Raw genomic sequence first — 20,819 nt, forward strand, 5'->3', positions numbered from 1 at the left:
AACCATAAAACACTGATGAAAGAAATCAAAGAGGACACAAACAGATGGAGAAACATACTGTGTTCATGGATTGGAAGAATCAATATTGTCAAAATGGCTATTCTACCCAAAGCAATCTATAGATTCAATGCAATCCCTATCAAGCTACCAACAGTATTTTTCACAGAACTAGAACAAATAATTTCACAATTTGTATGGAAATACAAAAAACCTCGAATAGCCAAAGTAATCTTGAGAAACAAGAATGGAACTGGAGGAATCAACCTGCCTGACTTCAGACTCTACTACAAAGCCACAGTCATCAAGACAGTGTGGTACTGGCACAAAGACAGAAATATAGACCAATGGAACAGAGTAGAAAGCCCAGAGATAAATCCACGAACCTATGGACACCTTATCTTTGACAAAGGAGGCAAGGATATACAATGGAAAAAAGACAACCTCTTTAACAAGTGGTGCTGGGAAAACTGGTCAACCACTTGTAAAAGAATGAAACTAGAACACTTTCTAACACCATACACAAAAATAAACTCAAAATGGATTAAAGATCTAAATGTAAGACCAGAAACTATAAAACTCCTAGAGGAGAACATAGGCAAAACACTCTCCGACATGAATCACAGCAGGATCCTCTATGACCCACCTCCCAGAATATTGGAAATAAAAGCAAAACTAAACAAATGGGACCTAATGAAACTTAAAAGCTTTTGCACTACAAAGGAAACTATAAGTAAGGTGAAAAGACAGCCCTCAGATTGGGAGAAAATAATAGCAAATGAAGCAACAGACAAAGGATTAATCTCAAAAATATACAAGCAACTCCTGCAGCTCAATTCCAGAAAAATAAATGACCCAATCAAAAAATGGGCCAAAGAACTAAACAGACATTTCTCCAAAGAAGACATACAGATGGCTAACAAACACATGAAAAGATGCTCAACATCACTCATTATCAGAGAAATGCAAATCAAAACCACAATGAGGTACCATTACGCACCAGTCAGGATGGCTGCTATCCAAAAGTCTACAAGCAATAAATGCTGGAGAGGGTGTGGAGAAAAAGGAACCCTCTTACACTGTTGGTGGGAATGCAAACTAGTACAGCTACTATGGAAAACAGTGTGGAGATTTCTTAAAAAACTGGAAGTAGAACTGCCATATGACCCAGCAATCCCGCTTCTGGGCATACACACTGAGGAAACCAGATCTGAAAGAGACACGTGCACCCCAATGTTCATCGCAGCACTGTTTATAATAGCCAGGACATGGAAGCAACCTAGATGCCCATCAGCAGACGAATGGATAAGGAAGCTGTGGTACATATACACCAAGGAATATTACTCAGCCATTAAAAAGAATTCATTTGAATCAGTTCTAATGAGATGGATGAAACTGGATCCCATTATACAGAGTGAAGTAAGCCAGAAAGATAAAGAACATTACAGCCTACTAACACATATATATGGAATTTAGAAAGATGGTAATGATAACCCTATATGCAAAACAGGAAAAGAGACACAGATGTACAGAACAGACTTTTGGACTCTGTGGGAGAAGGCGAGGGTGGGATGTTTCGAGAGAACAGCATGTATATTATCTATGGTGAAACAGACCACCGGCCCAGGTGGGATGCATGAGACAAGTGCTCGGGCCAGGTGCCCTGGGAGGACCCAGGGGAATCGGGTGGGGCGGGGGGGGGGGGGGAGGTGGGAGAGGGGATTGGGATGGGGAATACATGTAACTCCATGGCTGATTCATGTCAATGTATGACAAAACCCACTGCAATGTTTTGAAGTAATTGGCCTCCAACTAATAAAAATAATTGAAAAAAAAATAATAGAACCACAAGAGTGATACATTAATGGTGCTTAATGAACCAAAGCTGAGTAAATCCATTTGGAGAGCCAACACATAAGTAGATGTATTAACCAGGTTACACCTGTTTCCTAACAAACCTTCTGCTTGATTTCCTTACAGCAAAGAAAACCATATCCATCCATATTTGTGAAGAAGTATTCACCAGTTCAACAAAATGTAACTATTACACCTTAGCAATAATAAGACTTGCAACATATTCTTAACTTTATGTTCTCACCATAAAGTCTAGCAATGACAAGACTTTATGGTGACAACACTGTTGATTATGCTTCATCAGCATCTGTCTCTTCCCCAGCCACTCCCGTGTGCAACAGCATTATGTCTGAGAAAACATTATGTCAAGAAAACAATACATTAATTTAAAAATAATGTATTGCTAAGAAATACTAACCATCATTGGCAACTTCAACATGGCATAGTAGTAACATCAAAGATCACTGATGTTACAGATCACCACAGCAAGTAAGAAGGGCAGCTCCACAGTGAAGAGCAAGGTCATCACAGAAAACAAGGCCAATCGTCACAAAGGTGACAGACTCCAAAGAGAACCCTTGTATTTCCCTTCTCCCTCCATCCTCCCCATTCACCCAGGTGCTTAGTCTCTGCACCCAGACACCAGCATCAACTCCTCTCTCTCCCCTCAGGTACCACATTCAATCCATATTTGAGATACTGGTAGAAAAGCATTAAATAAATGAACATATTTTGATAATGGCAACACAGCTGAAAGGGGATACTGATGTTCACATCTGTGGATCAGGTACCAATAGATAAGACTTAGGATCGACCAGCAGACATACTTTTCAAATTCTGTCCTTCCTCAGTGTTTCACTAACCAATCACACATTCCTAGGTGACAGTATTTCTAAGAATTAGATATAAAATATAATCTGCTACCATTGATGCTGTAACACCAAAAACCAAAAACAAAGCTCCAGGGTACATTTAGGAGCAAAGAATTTATTTGAACAGACTCTGACTGAGCTGGAGGTCTAGCCACCTTGCTACTGCTGCCTCTAGAGCCTGACAGAGGCCTTGAAACAGGTAAATTTAACAGCATCACTCATTTCATATGGAAGAAGGGTACTTTGTGGGACAGTCTTCAAAATACAAAGCTGAGAGGTAAGATAAACAAAGGGATAGGTTAAAAACTATAAATAAAAGGTTACTTTTCCAATTAGCATTCAAGAACACAAAATGAAGGACTAAGGATGCCTGATGCTAAACAACATTTTTGGAATTTAAGAGTCACTGTCCTGTAATCTTGGAATGTCACCTGGTCCTTCACAAAATTCTGCAGGTGGGGCCTGCTTCCTACTGTGATATCTGGTCCAGGTGACCAGACACACTGCTTGGAGCCTAGAGCATCTCTTTGGACGTGGATGTCCCACCCCTGTCATCTGCCTCCCCAGAACTCACTCCTATGCACATCCAGCTCAAGGAGTGAGGCTACAGACACTGCCTCAATGCTGACAATAAGTCAATTCCCCCATGGCTTATCCCATCTAACAATGCATGTGAAGTAGGGTGGAAGATTATAGTCTAGAAACTGCCCACAAAGTCAAAAGAGGCAGTTCTATTATCGTTGGACATAAGCAAGTTTGGGTATTACTGGTTATTACCTGTTTAGTATAGATCATCAAAATACCTAAAAACAACTTGCATGCCTTTGGAATTTACCAAAGGTTTTACCCTTGAACAATGCTTTCCTTATCATTTTATAAAGCCATATGTTAATATTTATTGGACTGTAAGGAGCCCAAACCAGTCAATCCTAAAGGAAATCAGTCCTCCATATCCATTGGAAGAACTGATGCTAAAGCTGAAGCTCAAATACTTTGGCCACCTGAAGAAATGACACTGAAAAAGACCCTGATGCTGGAAAAGATTGAAGGCAGAAGGGCACAACAGAGGGTAAGATGCTAGGATGGCATCACCAACTCGATGGACATGCGTTTGAGCAAGCTCCAGGAGTTGGTGATGGACAGGGAGGCCTGGAGTGCTGCAGTCCATGGGTTCACAGAGTCAGACACGACTGAGCAACTGAACTGAAGTGAATATTTATTGAAACTCAGCAAGCAACAGAGGGAAAGAACAAAGAAAAAGATGTGAAAAAGGAAGAGAGAAAGGCAAAAGAAGAACAGAAGAAAATAAAGCTAAGTAAGGAAATAATAAATTACTAAGTAATAAATTGCTAAGTAAGAAAGATCCCATCAAATCTGGAGGGAAGATAACTGACAGACATCAAGAGACCAAAGCTTGGAGCCTGCCATGTGTGCAGAGTCCAAATTTTCTGCATAAGAAACTTGCTAGTTATTTATCTACAGTCTCTCTGCCCTGATCTTCCTTTCTTTTTACACTCTCATCTGTGATGCAGAGACTGGGTGTCTCTGGAAATCACATTTCAGAGGCTCTTTAGGCAGTTGGCCTTTTGTGAGGTTCTGCCAGTAGGAGGCACTAGACAGAGATTGAAAGTAGAGAGCAGAGCTAATGGTCTACCTGGCTTCTGCTATGCCTAAAACACCACCTCAGCAGTGGGACCTGACTCCAGCTCCCAGCTATTAGCACATGGAGAACCAGCCCAGTCCTGCTCCCTCACAAATATGACCAGTAATTGGGTAGTGAACACTCCTTGGAGGTCTGAGCACTGGGCCTCTCTTTTGAGGTCTTAGGATGGGAAATCTGTCCTAGGACGTGGTAGCTGCTTCCTACAATCATTATCCTAGTGTTTCCTTTCATTTTTCTAGCCCTCAAATCCTATGTAACAAATTTCCTATATTAAAATCCTATGTAACAAATTTCCTATATTAAAATCCTTTGTGGTGAAATACTATTTTTCTCACTAGGCTCTTTCTTCTCATGGACTCACCTGTGACAGCAACAGCTGAGAAATTCTGCAGCCTTAGCAAATAACCTCTTGGCAGTCTGAATTAGAGGCTAAGTTTTTGATTAAGGGAATCCCAAAATGCTGAATGGTGAGACAGTGAAAATGACTGTGTTCTGCCACGCTGAACTATGAAGCTGTACTTTGGATTTGAATGTTTTCATGGTTGGCCATCTTAAAAAAAAATGACAATCCAAGTAATTTAATGTGAAAATATAAGATTATTTGAATATATTATTTAATAGTCCATTCTGAAAGGATAGTTAAGTACTTGAGTTATTTTCAGAAATGAGAGGAGAAACTAAGAGAAAATTAAGTTGTTGGAAGTTCCTATCGAGTTTTACAAGAAAGAATAAGTTGAAAAATTGAACATAAATGGAAATAGCTGAAAGTCCTCATGAGAGGGTCTTACAACGATCCCGTCGCTGTCAATAATGGTGTTCAATCTGTTTGTGACGGTCAGCACAGTGCATTGGGAAAATTTCTCATGGATTCTTTTTTGTATTAACTCATCAGTCCTACAATCAAAAAGGTTGATTTAGTTCAGTAAAGACAGGAAAAGCAAACAATACTTAAAAATAGTGATATTTTTATAATGCTTTAAAAATCAATAACATATAGTCTTGTTACTAAAAAACTATTTGTAAAAAGTCTATTTATAAATTTACTATTTTCCATAAAACAATGGAAAATGACTTTCCCTCAAAATTGCTAGAAACTATTAGGAACTGGATTTAGGAATTTTGCTCTCTCACGATGCCTCATAACAACATTAACACTATATATAACAACATGTCTTGGTTTCTTCCTTTGTTTTATGGAATTAATTTTACTAAGAGATATCTTTGTGGCAAAGAGAGCACTTAGAAACATTTATAAATATGACTAAATGCTTTCCATTTACCCCATTTAAAATTCGGATACCAGGTTTCCTGGGCCTCTCTTCCATACCTTGGATCCACATTTGATGTGGCTTTGTCAATAATCAATATCTGATTTTTTGTGAGAATAACCCTGGCAAGGCACACCAATTGTCTTTGTCCAACACTCAAGTTTGATCCAGATTCTGCTAATTCAATATCCATTTTACCAGGAAGATTGCTGATGATTTCTTTAAGTTGTACCTGTAGATACAGAAAGAATGAGATTTTCCTAAACAAACTGCTACTGAAGTAGACAAGCTTCTTAGACATTAGAGCTTTGAGGTTTTCAGGACTTCTTATGTATCTTACACATACAGCCAGGTAATGGGAAGAGCTCCTTCCAATTAGTGTTCACTGAGAAAGATGGTGGGACTTCCCAGATGACTCAGCTAGTGAAGAACCCGCCTGACAATGCCAGAAGCACAAAAGACACAGGTTCAATCCCTGGGTAGCGAGGATCCCCTGGAGAAGGAAATGGCAACACACTCCAGTATTCTTGCCTGGAAAATTTCATGGACAGTGGAGCCTGGTGGGCTATAGTCCATGAGGTCACAAAGAGTCAGACAAAACTGAGCACATGCACGCGTGCATAATAAAGACGGTAGATCAACTCAAGAGAGAAAGATCTCAGTTTTCTCCATCTGTCACGTGAAATCCACCAGAAACCCTCAGTTCAGTCACTCAGTCATGTCTGACTCTTTGCAACCCCATGGACTGTGGCACGACAGACTTCCCTGTCCATCACCAACTCCCAGAACTTGCTCAAACTCATGTCCACCCAGTCAGCGATGCCATCCAACCATTTCATTCTCTGTTGTCCCCTTCTCTTCCCACCTTCAATCTTTCCTAGCATCAGGGTCTTTTCAAAAGAGTCAGTTCTTCATGTCAGGTGGCTGAGCTTCAACTTCAGCATCAGTCCTTCCAATGAATATTCAGATCTTCTTTCATTTAGGATTGGCTGGTTATATCTCCTTGCAGTCCAAGGGACTCTCAAGAGTCTTCTCCAACACCACAGTTCAAAAGCATCAATTCTTAGGCACTCAGCTTTCTTTAGGATCCAACTCTCATACCCATACATGACTACTGGAAAAACCACAGCTTTGACAAGATGGACCTTTCTCAGCAAAGTAATGTCTTTACTTTTTAATATGCTGTCTAGGTTGGTTATAGCTTTTCTTCCAAGGAGCAAGCATCTTTCAATTTCATAGCTGCAGTCACCATCTGCAGTGATTTTGGAGTCCAAGAAAATAAAGCCTGTCAAAAACCCTACTTAGGGATTAGTTAAGGAAGTCTCTCAAAAAATGAAGCTATTTCTCCCAACACGATTTAAACAGAAAAGTTAAAAGCATCTTTTTGGTTAAGTTTCACAAAGTACATTTTACATAGGAGTTGGTACACTGAGAAGAACTTTTTAAAAATTTCAGAAAATATGGTTCTCTAAAGATATAATCTTATCAGCACTTTCCATTTTGTAAAGTTGAAAATATACAAATTCAAACAATGGCAAACTGCACTTTATATACTAATAATCCTGGAGCCTATTCTGATGATGGTTCTCTCCCAAGTTTAATCCTACAAATAATGACTGATCCAGTACATTTTCTTTAATAAATTAAATGTTTTGCAGTGAATGAAAACTCACAAAAAAACAAGACACAACATCTTATTTCTCCCAGAATACAGATATAGGTGGTGTTTATTTTAATGTATCTTCATAAAATTGTATTCTTAAGATTAAAAAAGAATAAAAGCACTTTTAACCACCAAAGATAATCTGAAGTACTTTTACTGGTAGGGGTCAGTACAATGAATATATATTTTTGAGAAGGGTTATAGAGCAAGAAAAAAATTCAGGTTATACTTGAAGTTACAGAAAAAATAAATAAATAACTTCAAATTAAGAGAACGATACATTGATGAGTGATGAGCAATAAGTTATTTGACATATTAAAATGTCAACAAAACATCAAGAGTGAGTAAGCAGCATTTTCATGGTATCCTAAATGCTGGGCATGGATATTATGTTTTTGACAAAACACTCAGTCTTACACAGACACAAAATTCTAGTTTCCTGAACAAGGAACTCTATTAATTTAAGTGTGCAAGTGTCACTCGCTCAGTCATCTCCAACCCCTTGAACTGTAGCTCACCAGGTTCCTCTGTCCGTGGGATTCTCTGGGCAAGAGTACTGGAGTGTGTTGCCATTCCCTTCTTCAGGGGATCTTCCCGATCCAGGGATCAAACCTGAGTCTCCTGCATTGTAGTCATATTCTTTACTGGCTGAGCCACCAGGGAAGCCCTTCCTAAATGCTAGATCACTTCCGTTGAATGTGACCTTGAATTATGCTTCTCATGGAGTCCAATCTCAAGAAAGGGGAATTCTGAGTTAGGATTAAATGCAGTATTATTATGCAGCATTAGCATGAAAAATGTACAAAATCTTAAGGGTAAGATTTGCATTGTGGTGTGAGTGGTTGGACTTTCTTAAGACTGACATCTTGACTTTGAAGATAATCTCACACTTGCCTCTGATTTCGAAGACATCCCACCAGTAATCTGGTTTTTTAACTTTCCTTCAGTTTGTCCATATGTGCTTCATGAGGGAAAAGGGTTAAGGGGAATATTTTTCAGGAAGTGATGTTTTCTTTCTTTTTTTTTTTTTTTTTAGATTTTTTTTCATTTATTTTTATTAGTTGGAGGTTAATTACTTCACAACATTGCAGTGGGTTTTGTCATACATTGACATGAATCAGCCATTACAACACATTACATGTGTTCCCCATCCCGATCCCCCCTCCCACCTCCCTCTCCACCCGATCCCTCTTGGTCTTCCCAGTGCACCAGCCCCGAGCACTTGTCTCATGCATCCCAACTGGGCTGGTGATCTCTTTCCCTATAGATAATATACATGCTGTTCTCTCGAAACATCCCACCCTCGCCTTCTCCCACAGAGTCCAAAAGTCTGTTCTGTACATCTGTGTCTCTTTTTCTGTTTTGCATATAGGGTTATCATTACCATCTTTCTAAATTCCATATATATGTGTTAGTAGGCTGTAATGATCTTTATCTTTCTGGCTTACTTCACTCTGTATAATGGGCTCCAGTTTCATCCATCTCATTAGAACTGATTCAAATGAATTCTTTTTAACGGCTGAGTAATATTCCACGGTGTATATGTACCACAGCTTCCTTATCCATTCGTCTGCTGATGGGCATCTAGGTTGCTTCCATATCCTGGCTATTATAAATAGTACTGCGATGAACATTGGGGTGCACGTGTCTCTTTCAGATCTGGTTTCCTCAGTGTGTATGCCCAAGAGTGGTATTGCTGTGTCATATGGCAGTTCTATTTCCAGTTTGTTAAGAAATCTCCACACTGTTTTCCATAGTAGCTGTACTAGTTTGCATTCCCACCAACAGTGTAAGAGGGTTCCTTTTTCTCCACACCCTCTCCAGCATTTATTGCTTGTAGACTTTTGGATAGCAGCCATCCTGACTGGTGCGTAATGGTACCTCATTGTGGTTTTGATTTGCATTTCTCTGATAATGAGTGATGTTGAGCATCTTTTCATGTGTTTGTTAGCCATCTGTATGTCTTCTTTGGAGAAATGTCTGTTTAGTTCTTTGGCCCATTTTTTGATTGGGTCATTTATTTTTCTGGAGTTGAGCTTCAGGAGTTGCTTGTATATTTTTGAGATTAATCCTTTGTCTGTTGCTTCATTTGCTATTATTTTCTCCCAATCTGGGGGCTGTCTTTTCACCTTACTTATAGTTTCCTTTGTAGTGCAAAAGCTTTTAAGTTTCATTAGGTCCCATTTGTTTAGTTTTGCTTTTATTTCCAATATTCTGGGAGGTGGGTCATAGAGGATCCTGCTGTGATTCATGTCGGAGAGTGTTTTGCCTATGTTCTCCTCTAGGAGTTTTATAGTTTCTGGTCTTACATTTAGATCTTTAATCCATTTTAAGTTTATTTTTGTGTATGGTGTTAGAAAGTGTTCTAGTTTCATTCTTTTACAAGTGGTTGACCAGTTTTCCCAGCACCACTTGTTAAAGAGGTTGTCTTTTTTCCATTGTATATCCTTGCCTCCTTTGTCGAAGATAAGGTGTCCATAGGTCCGTGGATTTATCTCTGGGTTTTCTATTCTGTTCCATTGGTCTATATTTCTGTCTTTGTGCCAGTACCACACTGTCTTGATGACTGTGGCTTTGTAGTAGAGTCTGAAGTCAGGCAGGTTGATTCCTCCAGTTCCATTCTTGTTTCTCAAGATTACTTTGGCTATTCAAGGTTTTTTGTATTTCCATACAAATTGTGAAATTATTGGTTCTAGTTCTGTGAAAAATACTGTTGGTAGCTTGATAGGGATTGCATTGAATCTATAGATTGCTTTGGGTAGAATAGCCATTTTGACAATATTGATTCTTCCAATCCATGAACACAGTATGTTTCTCCATCTGTTTGTGTCCTCTTTGATTTCTTTCATCAGTGTTTTATAGTTTTCTATATATAGGTCTTTTGTTTCTTTAGGTAGATGTACTCCTAAGTATTTTATTCTTTTTGTTGTAATGGTGAATGGTATTGTTTCCTTAATTTCTCTTTCTGTTTTCTCATTGTTAGTGTATAGGAATGCAAGGGATTTCTGTGTGTTAATTTTATATCCTGCAACCTTACTATATTCATTGATTAGCTCTAGTAATTTTCTGGTAGAGTCTTTAGGGTTTTCTATGTAGAGGATCATGTCATCTGCAAACAGTGAGAGTTTCACTTCTTCTTTTCCTATCTGGATTCATTTTACTTCTTTTTCTGCTCTGATTGCTGTGGCCAACACTTCCAACACTATGTTGAATAGTAGTGGTGAGAGTGGGCACCCTTGTCTTGTTCCTGATTTCAGGCGAAATGCTTTCAATTTTTCACCATTGGGGGTGATGCTTGCTGTGGGTTTGTCATATATAGCTTTTATTATGTTGAGGTATGTTCCTTCTATTCCTGCTTTCTGGAGAGTTTTAATCATAAATGAGTGTTGAATTTTGTCAAAGGCTTTTTCTGCATCTATTGAGATAATCATATGGTTTTTATCTTTCAATTTGTTAATGTGGTGTATTACATTGATTGATTTGTGGATATTAAAGAATCCTTGCATTCCTGGGATAAAGCCCACTTGGTCATGGTGTGTGATTTTTTTAATATGTTGTTGGATTCTGTTTGCTAGAATTTTGTTAAGGATTTTTGCCTCTATGTTCATCAGTGATATTGGCCTGTAGTTTTCTTTTTTTGTGGCATCTTTGTCTGGTTTTGGAATTAGGGTGATGGTGGCTTCATAGAATGAGTTTGGAAGTTTACCTTCTTCTGCAATTTTCTGGAAGAGTTTGAGTAAGATAGGTGTTAGCTCTTCTCTAAATTTTTGGTAGAATTCAGCTGTGAAGCCATCAGGTCCTGGGCAAATTCTTAGAAAAGTATAACTTTCCAAAACTGAACCAGGAAGAAATAGAAGATCTTAACAGAGCCATCACAAGCAAGAAATCGAAACTGTAATCAGAAATCTTCCAGGAAATGATGTTTTCTGAGACTTTGACTTCATTTATGAATCGGGGATGGTTACAAGAATAATGTGAATATGAAAGCCCTCTGTAGTATAATCATATAATTGAGTTACAGTATTAGGATGGAAAAAAAGGATAATAGAGGCAGTAGACAATAATAACTAGGAGGTATACCTGGAGAAAGTGAAGAGGAACTAAAAAGCCTCTTGATGAAAATGAAACAGGAGAGCGAAAACATTGGCTTAAAGCTCAACATTCAGAAAACTAAGATCATGGCATCTGGTCCCATCACTTCATGGGAAATAGATGGGGAAACAGTAGAGACAGTGTCAGACTTTACTTTTGGGGGCTCCAAAATCACTGCAGATGGTGATTGCAGCCATGAAATTAAAAGATGCTTACTCCTGGGAAGGAAAGTTATGACCAACCTAGATATCGCATTAAAAGGCAGAGACATTACTTTGCCAACAAAGGTCTGTCTAGTCAAGGCTATGGTTTTTCCAGTAGTCATGTATGGATGTGAGAGTTGGACTGTGAAGAAAGCTGAGTGCCGAAAAATGATGCTTTTTAACTGTGGTGTTGGAGAAGACTCTTGAGAGTCCCTTGGACTGCAAGGAGATCCAACCAGTCCATCCTGAAGGAGATCAGTCCTGGGTGTTCATTGGAAGGACTGATGCTGAAGCTGAAACTCCAGTACTGTGGCCACCTCACGTGAAGAGTTGACTCATTGGAAAAGACCCTGATGCTGGGAGAGATTGGGGGCAGGAAGCGAAGGGGATGACAGAGGATGAGATGGTTGGATGGCATCACCAGCTCAATGGACATGTGTCTGAGTAAACTCTGGGAGTTGGTGATGGACAGGGAGGCCTGGCGTGCTGCAATTCATGGGGTCGCAGAGAGTCGGACATGACTGAGTGACTGAACTGAACTGATACCTGGAGAATCTGAAAATATATTAGATAATATTGCAATATTACTATTAAATTTCTTGATTGAGTCAACTGTGTTATGTTATGTAAGAGAATGTCTTTACTTTTACAAGGTGTACATTTATGTATTTAAAGTGAAATGCAACTTTCAATAAACATTTCTAGTACTTACAAACAATTGAGCAAAATATACATTATAGTAGAAAGGATGCAAATATGAAAAAATACTAACAGTTGGTGAATCTAGGGGAAAGTATATATGTGTTATCATATTACTCTTTCTACAATCCTGTGATCTGAAAATTTTAAAACAAAAAATTGGAGGCTTGAAGCCAGACAGTCTGGACAAACATTCTGCCTGGCTTTGCCAACTGGGAAAGTTCTTATCTTAGCTTTTTAAACTCTAAATAAGACTATAATACCATAATATTATGTTGGTGGAAAAGTAATTACAGTTTCAGATCAGGAACTTTAAATTATCATAATTAGGCTCAAACATATCTTTACTAATCAAAATAGGAATCATTACAATCAACATATTTTTGCTAATGAGAAATAAGGTAGTTTTTTCCTGTAGCATAAAAATCCTTGCCTCAGGACTTGATGAACACTAATAAAACATTTTCTGTATCCTGCTGGTTGTGGGAGCATTTTCCCTGCAAAAAGTTGTCAAAATGCTTGAAAAAATGGTAGTTGGTTGGGGAGAGGTCAGGGGATTATGGTGGATGAGGTAAAATTTCATAGCCCAATTAGTTCAACCTTTGAAGCATTGATTGTGTGATGTGTGGTCAGGTGTTGTTGTGGAGAAGAATTGGGCCCATTCTATTGACCAATGCCAACTGCAGGCATTGCAGTTTTTGATGCATCCCATTGATTTGCTGAGCATATTTCTCAGATGTGATTATTTCCCTGGGATTCAGAAAGCTATAGTGGATCAGACTGACAGCAGACCACCAAACAGTGACCATGATCTCTTTTTGGTGAAAGTTTGGCTTTGAGAATGCTTTGGAGCTTCTTCTCAGTCTAACCACTGAGCTAGTTGTCACCAGTTGTCATATAAAATCCACTTTCCATCTCACATTACAATCTCATCAAGAAATAGTTCATCATTGTTGCACAGAACAAGAGAAGACGATGCTTCAAAATGATGATTTTTTAAATTTGTGGTCAGCTCATGAAGGACCTACTTATCAAGATTTTTCACCTTTCCAATTTGCTTCAAATGCTGAATGACCATAGAATGGGTCAACACTGAGTTCTTCAGCAACTTATGTAGTTGTAAGAGAACTGGCTCCCATTATCCTCTCAGTTGGTCGCTGTTAACTTCTCATGGCCAGCCACAGTGCTCCTCAACTTCAAGGTTGTCGTCTCCTTTGCAAGATTTCTTGAACCACCACTGTACTGTATGTTCATTAGCAGTTCCTGGGCCAAATGCATTGTTGATGTTGCAAGTTGTCTCTGTTGGTTTATGACTCAATTTGAACTTGAGTCATCACTTCATGGCAAATAGATGGGGAAACAGTGGAAACAGTGAAAGACTTAATTTTTTTCGATTCCAAAATCACAGCAGATGGTGACTGCAGCCATGAAATTAAAAGACACTTACTCCTTGGAAAAAAAGCTATGACCAACCTAGATAGCATATTAAAAAGCAGAGATGTTACTTTGCCAACAATGGTCCATCTACTCAAAGCTATGATTTCTCCAGTGGTCATGTATGGATGTGAGAGTTGGACTATAAAGAAAGCTGAGCACTGAAGAATTAATGCTTTTGAACTGTGGTATTGAAGAAGACTCTTGAGAGTCCCTTGGACTGCAAGGAAATCCAACCAGTCCATCCTAAAGGAGATAAAACCTGAATATTCATTGGAAGGACTGATGTTGAAGCTGAAACTCCAATACTTTGGCCACCTGATGTGAAGAACTGACTCATTTGAAAAGACCCTGATGCTGGGAAAGACTGGAGGTAGGAGGAGAAGAGGATGACGGAGGATGAGACGGTTGGATGGCATCACCAACTCAATAGACATGAGTTTGAGCAAACTCCAGGAGTTGATGATGGACAGGGCAGCCTGGCATACTGCAGTCCATGGGCTCACAAAGAGTTGGACATGACTGAGCGACTAAACTGAACTGAAATGAAGAAAATCACTCTAATTTGCTTTTTTTTCTAACATCATTTCCCTAGTCTAAAATAAATATAAAATACACAGCAAGTAATGTCATTAACAAAAAACATAAAGTGAGAAATGTGCATTAAAATAATGTATAACATAAACACATTTAAGAATGTACTCCAATATCAAACAGCAATGTAAAAACAATGTAAAACCGCAATTATGTTTGCACCAACCTAATCACTCCTAACATTGTTAGTATAAAATGAATCAATGTGTATAATTTACACAATGAGTCAATTTACAACAGTGGTTGATACAAATAGATCAATAGATACTGCCCATTGTTAATAATACTGTCAGCTAGTCCCACTTCATATTCTACTTTATTTTTCTCCTTTACATATATCAGCACTGAGATTTTGTTACACATGCATTGGCTTGTTTTCCATCTTCTCCACAAGAATTTAAGCTCCAAAAGGGTAGGGACTTTGTCTCTTTTGATGACTATGAGAGCCCAGAATCTGCAACACTGATTGACTAACAAGTTTTCAGTAGATATTTGTTGGCTGTATGAACGCAGAAGTAAATCTCATAGTGTGACATATCTGCTTCTATAAATTAGGAAATAAATCCATATAGATAGATAATTTACATTTAACACTCTTTTCTTATTAAGTGTAAAAGTAATAAATTATTGTAACAATTAACTAGCTCCAAGACATCACATCACACTTTAAGCTGTGGAAAGTGCTGAAAAAGTTATAATTTAAGAAAAATGGAGCAAATCATACTATTCAAAACTATACATCTCCAGCACAATGTAGAATATTTCAGATCATTTCTTAACTTGGGAACATAATAAAATGCAGCAAAACTGAAAAATAATAAGCTGAACTTACAAGATACTCTATTTCTATCACCATAAACATTTTGAAAGTAATCTACTACATGTGGTGTATCTGGTAGGTGTCAGCACCCCTCACAGGAGGTGAACACAGATATTAGATGGCTTCACACTTTGTGGAACCTCTAAGTTTTCAAAAAGAAGGGTTGGTGTGGACTGGAAGGAGACACTGAAATGTTATCAACAAATGGGGAAGAGCTTTTACTAGAGCAGGACCAGTAGTAAATGAAGTCAAGGGGAAGCCCATTCACCTAATACAAGGCCCAGGAAGTGGACATGTGAGCTGTCCCACAGCAAGGACTGAATCACTTGGTTCCTGATGCCCAGATTTCTGTATCCTGGTTTCCTGTGTGATGAGACATACTTGTGTCCTAACAGAGATACTATCAATGTAGAATATAACCAGATGATTTCTTCCCAGCTTTGACATGATATACTATATGCTTAATTCCATATCCCAGCAAGTTTAAGCTGTTTTTTTATTATTATTATTATTTCTATTTTTGGTTGCACTAGGTCTTCATTGCTACACTCGGGCTTTTCCTAATTGTGGTGAGCAAGGAATACACTTCTTGCAGTGTGTGGGTTTTTCATTGTAGTGGCTTCTCTTGTTGCGGAGCATAGGCTCCAGGGTGTGCTGGCTTCAATAGTTGTGGCTTGTAGGCTCTAGAGTTCTGGCTCAGTAGCTGTGGCACATGGGCTTAGCTGATCCCCAGCACATGGGATCTTCCCGGGCCAGAGATACCTGTGTGTACCCTGTGGTGGCAAGCAGATTCTTAACCACTGAACCACCAGGGAAGTCCTTGTTTTTGTTTTTTAAGAGAAGCAACACACTGCTGATTTATTTCTAGAGTTTTATCTACTGTGATCTTCTTTTATCTTTTGAGTGATAAAGTGCTTCATTTTCAGGCACTACTCATGTTACATCTGTAGAGTTGCCACTGCTGCTTATCACCACAATCAGCACTGATTTCTGATGGACTTTCTTCCATTTACAGTAAATTGGATATTTTTCAGTATATGAAAAATGCTATTTTCAGCCTGTTTAGAAAAATAACCAAGATGAGACAGGCAGCATCCATAAAACTATCTCCCTTCTGAAAGTCTCTCTCCACCAAGGAAGATGGAGGACAAAGAACTAAGAGAAATTTTAAAAATAGAAAAGGCATCTTTTCCTTTTAATTGAAGTTAGTAAAGAGGAAAATAATGGTGCTGTCTTACTCATTCTCAGGCCAACTCTGTGAGTCTGGGTTCACAAGTCCAGGTTGGCATCATCCGTAAACCAATGACTGGGGTTTTTAGTTCACTTAAAAATTGACCTCATTGCTTTAGTGACATCTCTTATAGTGACAGGTCATCGCTTCATTCTGTTTCTCTAGGAATTCTTTCTTTATGGCATCTGTATGTTTTTCAGTGAAAGATTTGGTAGGTTTCCTTTTTTTAAAAAAATCATAAAGAGGTGGAAGAAGGTGAGGGTGAGGATGATTTGAATGAATAGCATTGAAACATGTACATTACCACATGTAAAATAGATGACCAGTGCAAGTTCGATTCATGAAGCAGAGCAACCAAAGCTGGTGCTCTGGGACAACCCAGAGGGATAGGGTGGGGTGGGAGGAGGGAGCGCATTTCAGGATGGGGGGACACATGTGTACCCATAGCTAATTCATGTTGACGTATGGCAAGACCATCACAATATGGTAAAGTAATTAGCCTCCAATTAAAATAAATTATTTTTTTAAGTCAAAAAGAAACAATTCCTAGAGAAATCCAGTGATAGGATGATTTCTCTAGGTGATATCACCAAAGTAACAGGTCAGTAGATTTAATTGAAAAGCAATTCATGAAAACCATACACTTCAATTTGTGAAATAAACTCATGCTTATTTCTTTTTACAGAAAGTTTCAAATTTAGTTCAAGTAAAACTAGACCTTAGTATCATCTACCACTTCCACTACCTCATCATTTTAATTTTTTTAATTTTTTATTTATTTATTTTGTTTGTTTTTGTTGTTGTTTTTCCAGTTATTTTTATTAGTTGGAGGCTAATTACTTTACAGTATTGTAGTGGTTTTTGCCATACACTGACATGAATCAGCCATGGATTTACATGTGTTCCCCATCCTGAACCCCCCTCCCACCTCCCTTTCCATCTCATCCCTCTGGGTCTTCCCAGTGCACTAGCTCTGAGCACTTGTCTCATGCATCCAACCTGGGCTGGTGATCTGTTTCACCCTTGATATTGTACTTGTTTCAATGCTATTCTCTCAGAACATCCCACCCTTGCCTTCTCCCACAGAGTCCCAAAGTCTGTTCTGTACAGCTGTGTCTCTTTCTGTTTTGCATATAGGGTTATCATTACCATCTTTTTACATTCCATATATATGCATTAGTATACTGTATTGGTCTTTATCTTTCTGGCTTACTTCACTCTGTATAATGGGCTCCAGTTTCATCCATCTCATTGGAACTGATTCAAATGAATTCTTTTTAATGGCTGAGTAATATTCCATCGTGTATATGTACCATAGCTTCCTTATCCATTCATCTGCTGATGGGCATTTACCTCATCATTTGTAGAATTGATAAGCCACTAAGAGTAAAAGTCTTAGTCACTCAGTCGTGTCCGACCCTTTGCGACCCCATGGACTATAGCCCACCAGGCTCTTCTGTCCATGGAATTCTCCAGGCAAGAATACTGGAGTGGGTTGCCATTTCCTCCTCCAGTGGATCTTCCTAACCCAGGAATCAAACCCAGGTCTCCCACATTGAGGGCAGATTCTTTACTGTCCAAGTGACCAGGAAAGTCCTTTCCCTTTTGTTTTGTTTTATATTAATTTTTTTTCTTACAGATGACTTAAGTTTGGACCAAGTTCTAAGATAGTTTTTAACAGGATTTGTCTCCCAATTAACATATCTCTCTCCATGGAACAGTATGTTCTAAAGTTCAACAATAATTTTACTATCTGAGAATCTATGAAGAGAGATCTCAAGCTCAGGAACATATAGAAAAAGTAATTTACCGTTACTTTCAGTTTGCTTTTCTTTTTTAAGATGTCATAATTTCACCATTAAATCTGTCCTGTGAGTTCAAGATTAGCGGATCATCCCATCTTTCTTTACATTTGGTAGTTAACTATTCTCTCCACTTCTTTTTTAGAATTTCACTGTAAAGGACTCATAAATTCAAATGAAATCAGAAGCCCCCCTCTTTTTAGACAGGAGAAGGCAAAGCAATTGGTCCAATTTACGAAAACAAAATCCCCACATTGCTGGAAATCAGGGTGGGTGTGTAAAGACTCAGTGCAAAAATCCTTCAGCAACCAGAGTTACCGGCTGGGAATTGTCTGACCTCCAAATCTGCCTGCTCACAATCAAGGCTTATCTGTATATTACAGATTTCAGAGCTTCCCTGGAAGGGTGACACTAAATGGCAAACACACCAACTCAAAAAAAAAAGGGAAAAAGAAGGTGAACAATCAGTCACTTGGATTTGTGTAACAACAACAAAAAATTTTTTTTTAAGAAATAAGCCACACTTTTCTGAAATGAAGTGATCAACCAGACATTTAGTACCTACTTATTGCCTGCTCGGTGGCTCATGTCTGACTCTTTGCAACCTCATGAACTGTAGCCTGCCAGGCTCCTGTGTTCATGGAATTTTCTAGGCAAGAATACTGAAGTGGGTTGCCATTCCTACTCCAGGAAATTTTCCCAACCCAGTGATCAAACCCGCATCTTGTCTCCTGCATTGGCAGGTGGATTCTTTGAACCCACCTATTTTAAGTGCTACTTTTTAAAAGCCAAAGACTGAGCAAGATCCTATGAGATTAGAAGGACCTGTCTGTGGTTTAGAAGTCTAGAGTTTCTGCCATCAGAAGAATCAGTTTGCAAAACCAGGGCTAAGACACAAAATAATTAGTATTAAAATACACAAACCAACAACTTGATAGTCAAAACTTTTCATGCAAGGGCGAAGAAATTCAAAGAAGTGGGGCAAGGGAAAATATGATACAAATAACAAAAGAATCCTCTAGAAATGACCCAATCCATATAAAAACTGAGCCAAATCTCCAGGATCTCTTACCTGCACTCATGCTGCAGCATTAAATGGCATGATCACCAGTATATAATCCCCACACTTTCAACTGTACAATATATCTTTATAAACACTTTCTTATGAAACTTCCTAACGTTTTATTGGAATGATCTCATTTATCTTTCTGTTAACAACGAAAAATTACTATTGTCTCCACTTAGTAAGTGTTTCCTAAGACCAGAGGAATAAAATGAACACTGGAGTGTAATTAGGGTAATTAATTCACTAGGTCACTAGTAGAATTTTATCTGACAGTTTTAATCTCTAGTTTAGTCCTCTGCTAAGGACAGCAGCAACAACAAGGAGGACAAGATAATGTATCTAGTCCTTTGGGGTTCTAGGGAAAAAGCTAAAATGGAAACATGAGGCATTATATTGTTGATTTTCATCATCATCAATACACATGTCATCAGTGTTCTGCTAGGAGATAAACAAAGTCTGTTAAACCAATAAGCTCCCCTTATTTACCTGGGCTGCTATAAATGTACACACACAGATACCGGTGTTAACATATTCATTGCATTTAGTAAATTACCTCTCCTAAGGCATTCCACAGTTCCTCATCTGAATGTTCATTAAAGGGATCCAGATTTTTCCTCATTGTTCCAGTGAATAAAACAGGTTCCTAAATGCCAAAAATAGGGAATGTTATTACCTTAATCTCTTTTTATTTTATACCAATATTTATAGAATAGAGTTAAAATACAAAATATTAAAATTCACTGTAATTATTAATGGGGTTGGAAGTATTTATTTACAAAACAATATATCTAAAATAAAATTCCGTTGTACAAAGTATGCTACAAAATATCCTCCAGACTGTTGAACACTAACAGAACAAACTGTTGAAGTTTTTTCATCCAAAAAAAAAACTGAAGAAGGGAAAGGAAGATTTCCTTTTTTTAAAAAAAAGGCCTTCCTGGTAATATCTGCTTAAACACACACACACACACACACACACACACAAAGTGAGGATATAATTACTTGAGAAAATTCACGTTAAGATCTATATAATATAACTGTCAATCCTGGTGTGATGCTGGGAAATACCAAGAGCACAATTAGTTGAGTTTGTGCCTCAAAGAAAAACTGTTAAATATTTTCACACTTCAACTGAAGAAAAAACTATGATATTTTCTCCATTCGTAAAACAGCCTTCTGTGATGAGGAATCTCTCCACACATGTGACTGGAAGATCTCCACACATGCAAAAAGAATGTCAACTAGGAGTTTTATAGTTTCTGGTCTTACATTTAGATCTTTAATCCATTTTGAGTTTATTTTTGTGTATGGTGTTAGAAAGTGTTCTAGTTTCATTTTTTACAAGTGGTTGACCAGTTTTCCCAGCACCATTTGTTAAAGAGGTTGTCTTTTTTCCATTGTATATTCTTGCCTCCTTTGTCAAAGATAAGGTGTCCATAGATACAAACTCCTAGAGGAGAACATAGGCAAAACACTCTCCGACATAAATCACAGCAAGATCCTCTATGACCCACCTCCCAGAATATTGGAAATAAAAGCAAAAATAAACAAATGGGACCTA

At 38.2% G+C, this 20,819-nt stretch overlaps 1 protein-coding gene across 1 annotated transcript in view; it reads right to left on the reverse strand.

Annotated features, from left to right (window-relative positions):
• Positions 1-5,671: 5,671 nt before the first annotated feature.
• Positions 5,672-20,819, reverse strand: part of LOC133049148 (ATP-binding cassette sub-family C member 4-like) — a 352,243-nt gene continuing 337,095 nt past the window's right edge. The window contains exons 20-21 of the mRNA XM_061133057.1: positions 19,812-19,901; positions 5,672-5,886 (exon numbers count right to left, since the gene is read on the reverse strand). Coding sequence (XP_060989040.1) covers positions 19,852-19,901 — 50 coding nt within the window. The 3' untranslated portion in view covers positions 5,672-5,886; positions 19,812-19,851. The remainder of the gene's footprint in view (positions 5,887-19,811; positions 19,902-20,819) is intronic.

This window comes from Dama dama, chromosome 30 (genome assembly GCF_033118175.1).
Source record: "Dama dama isolate Ldn47 chromosome 30, ASM3311817v1, whole genome shotgun sequence".
In the NCBI taxonomy this organism is placed as follows: Eukaryota; Metazoa; Chordata; class Mammalia; order Artiodactyla; family Cervidae; genus Dama; species Dama dama.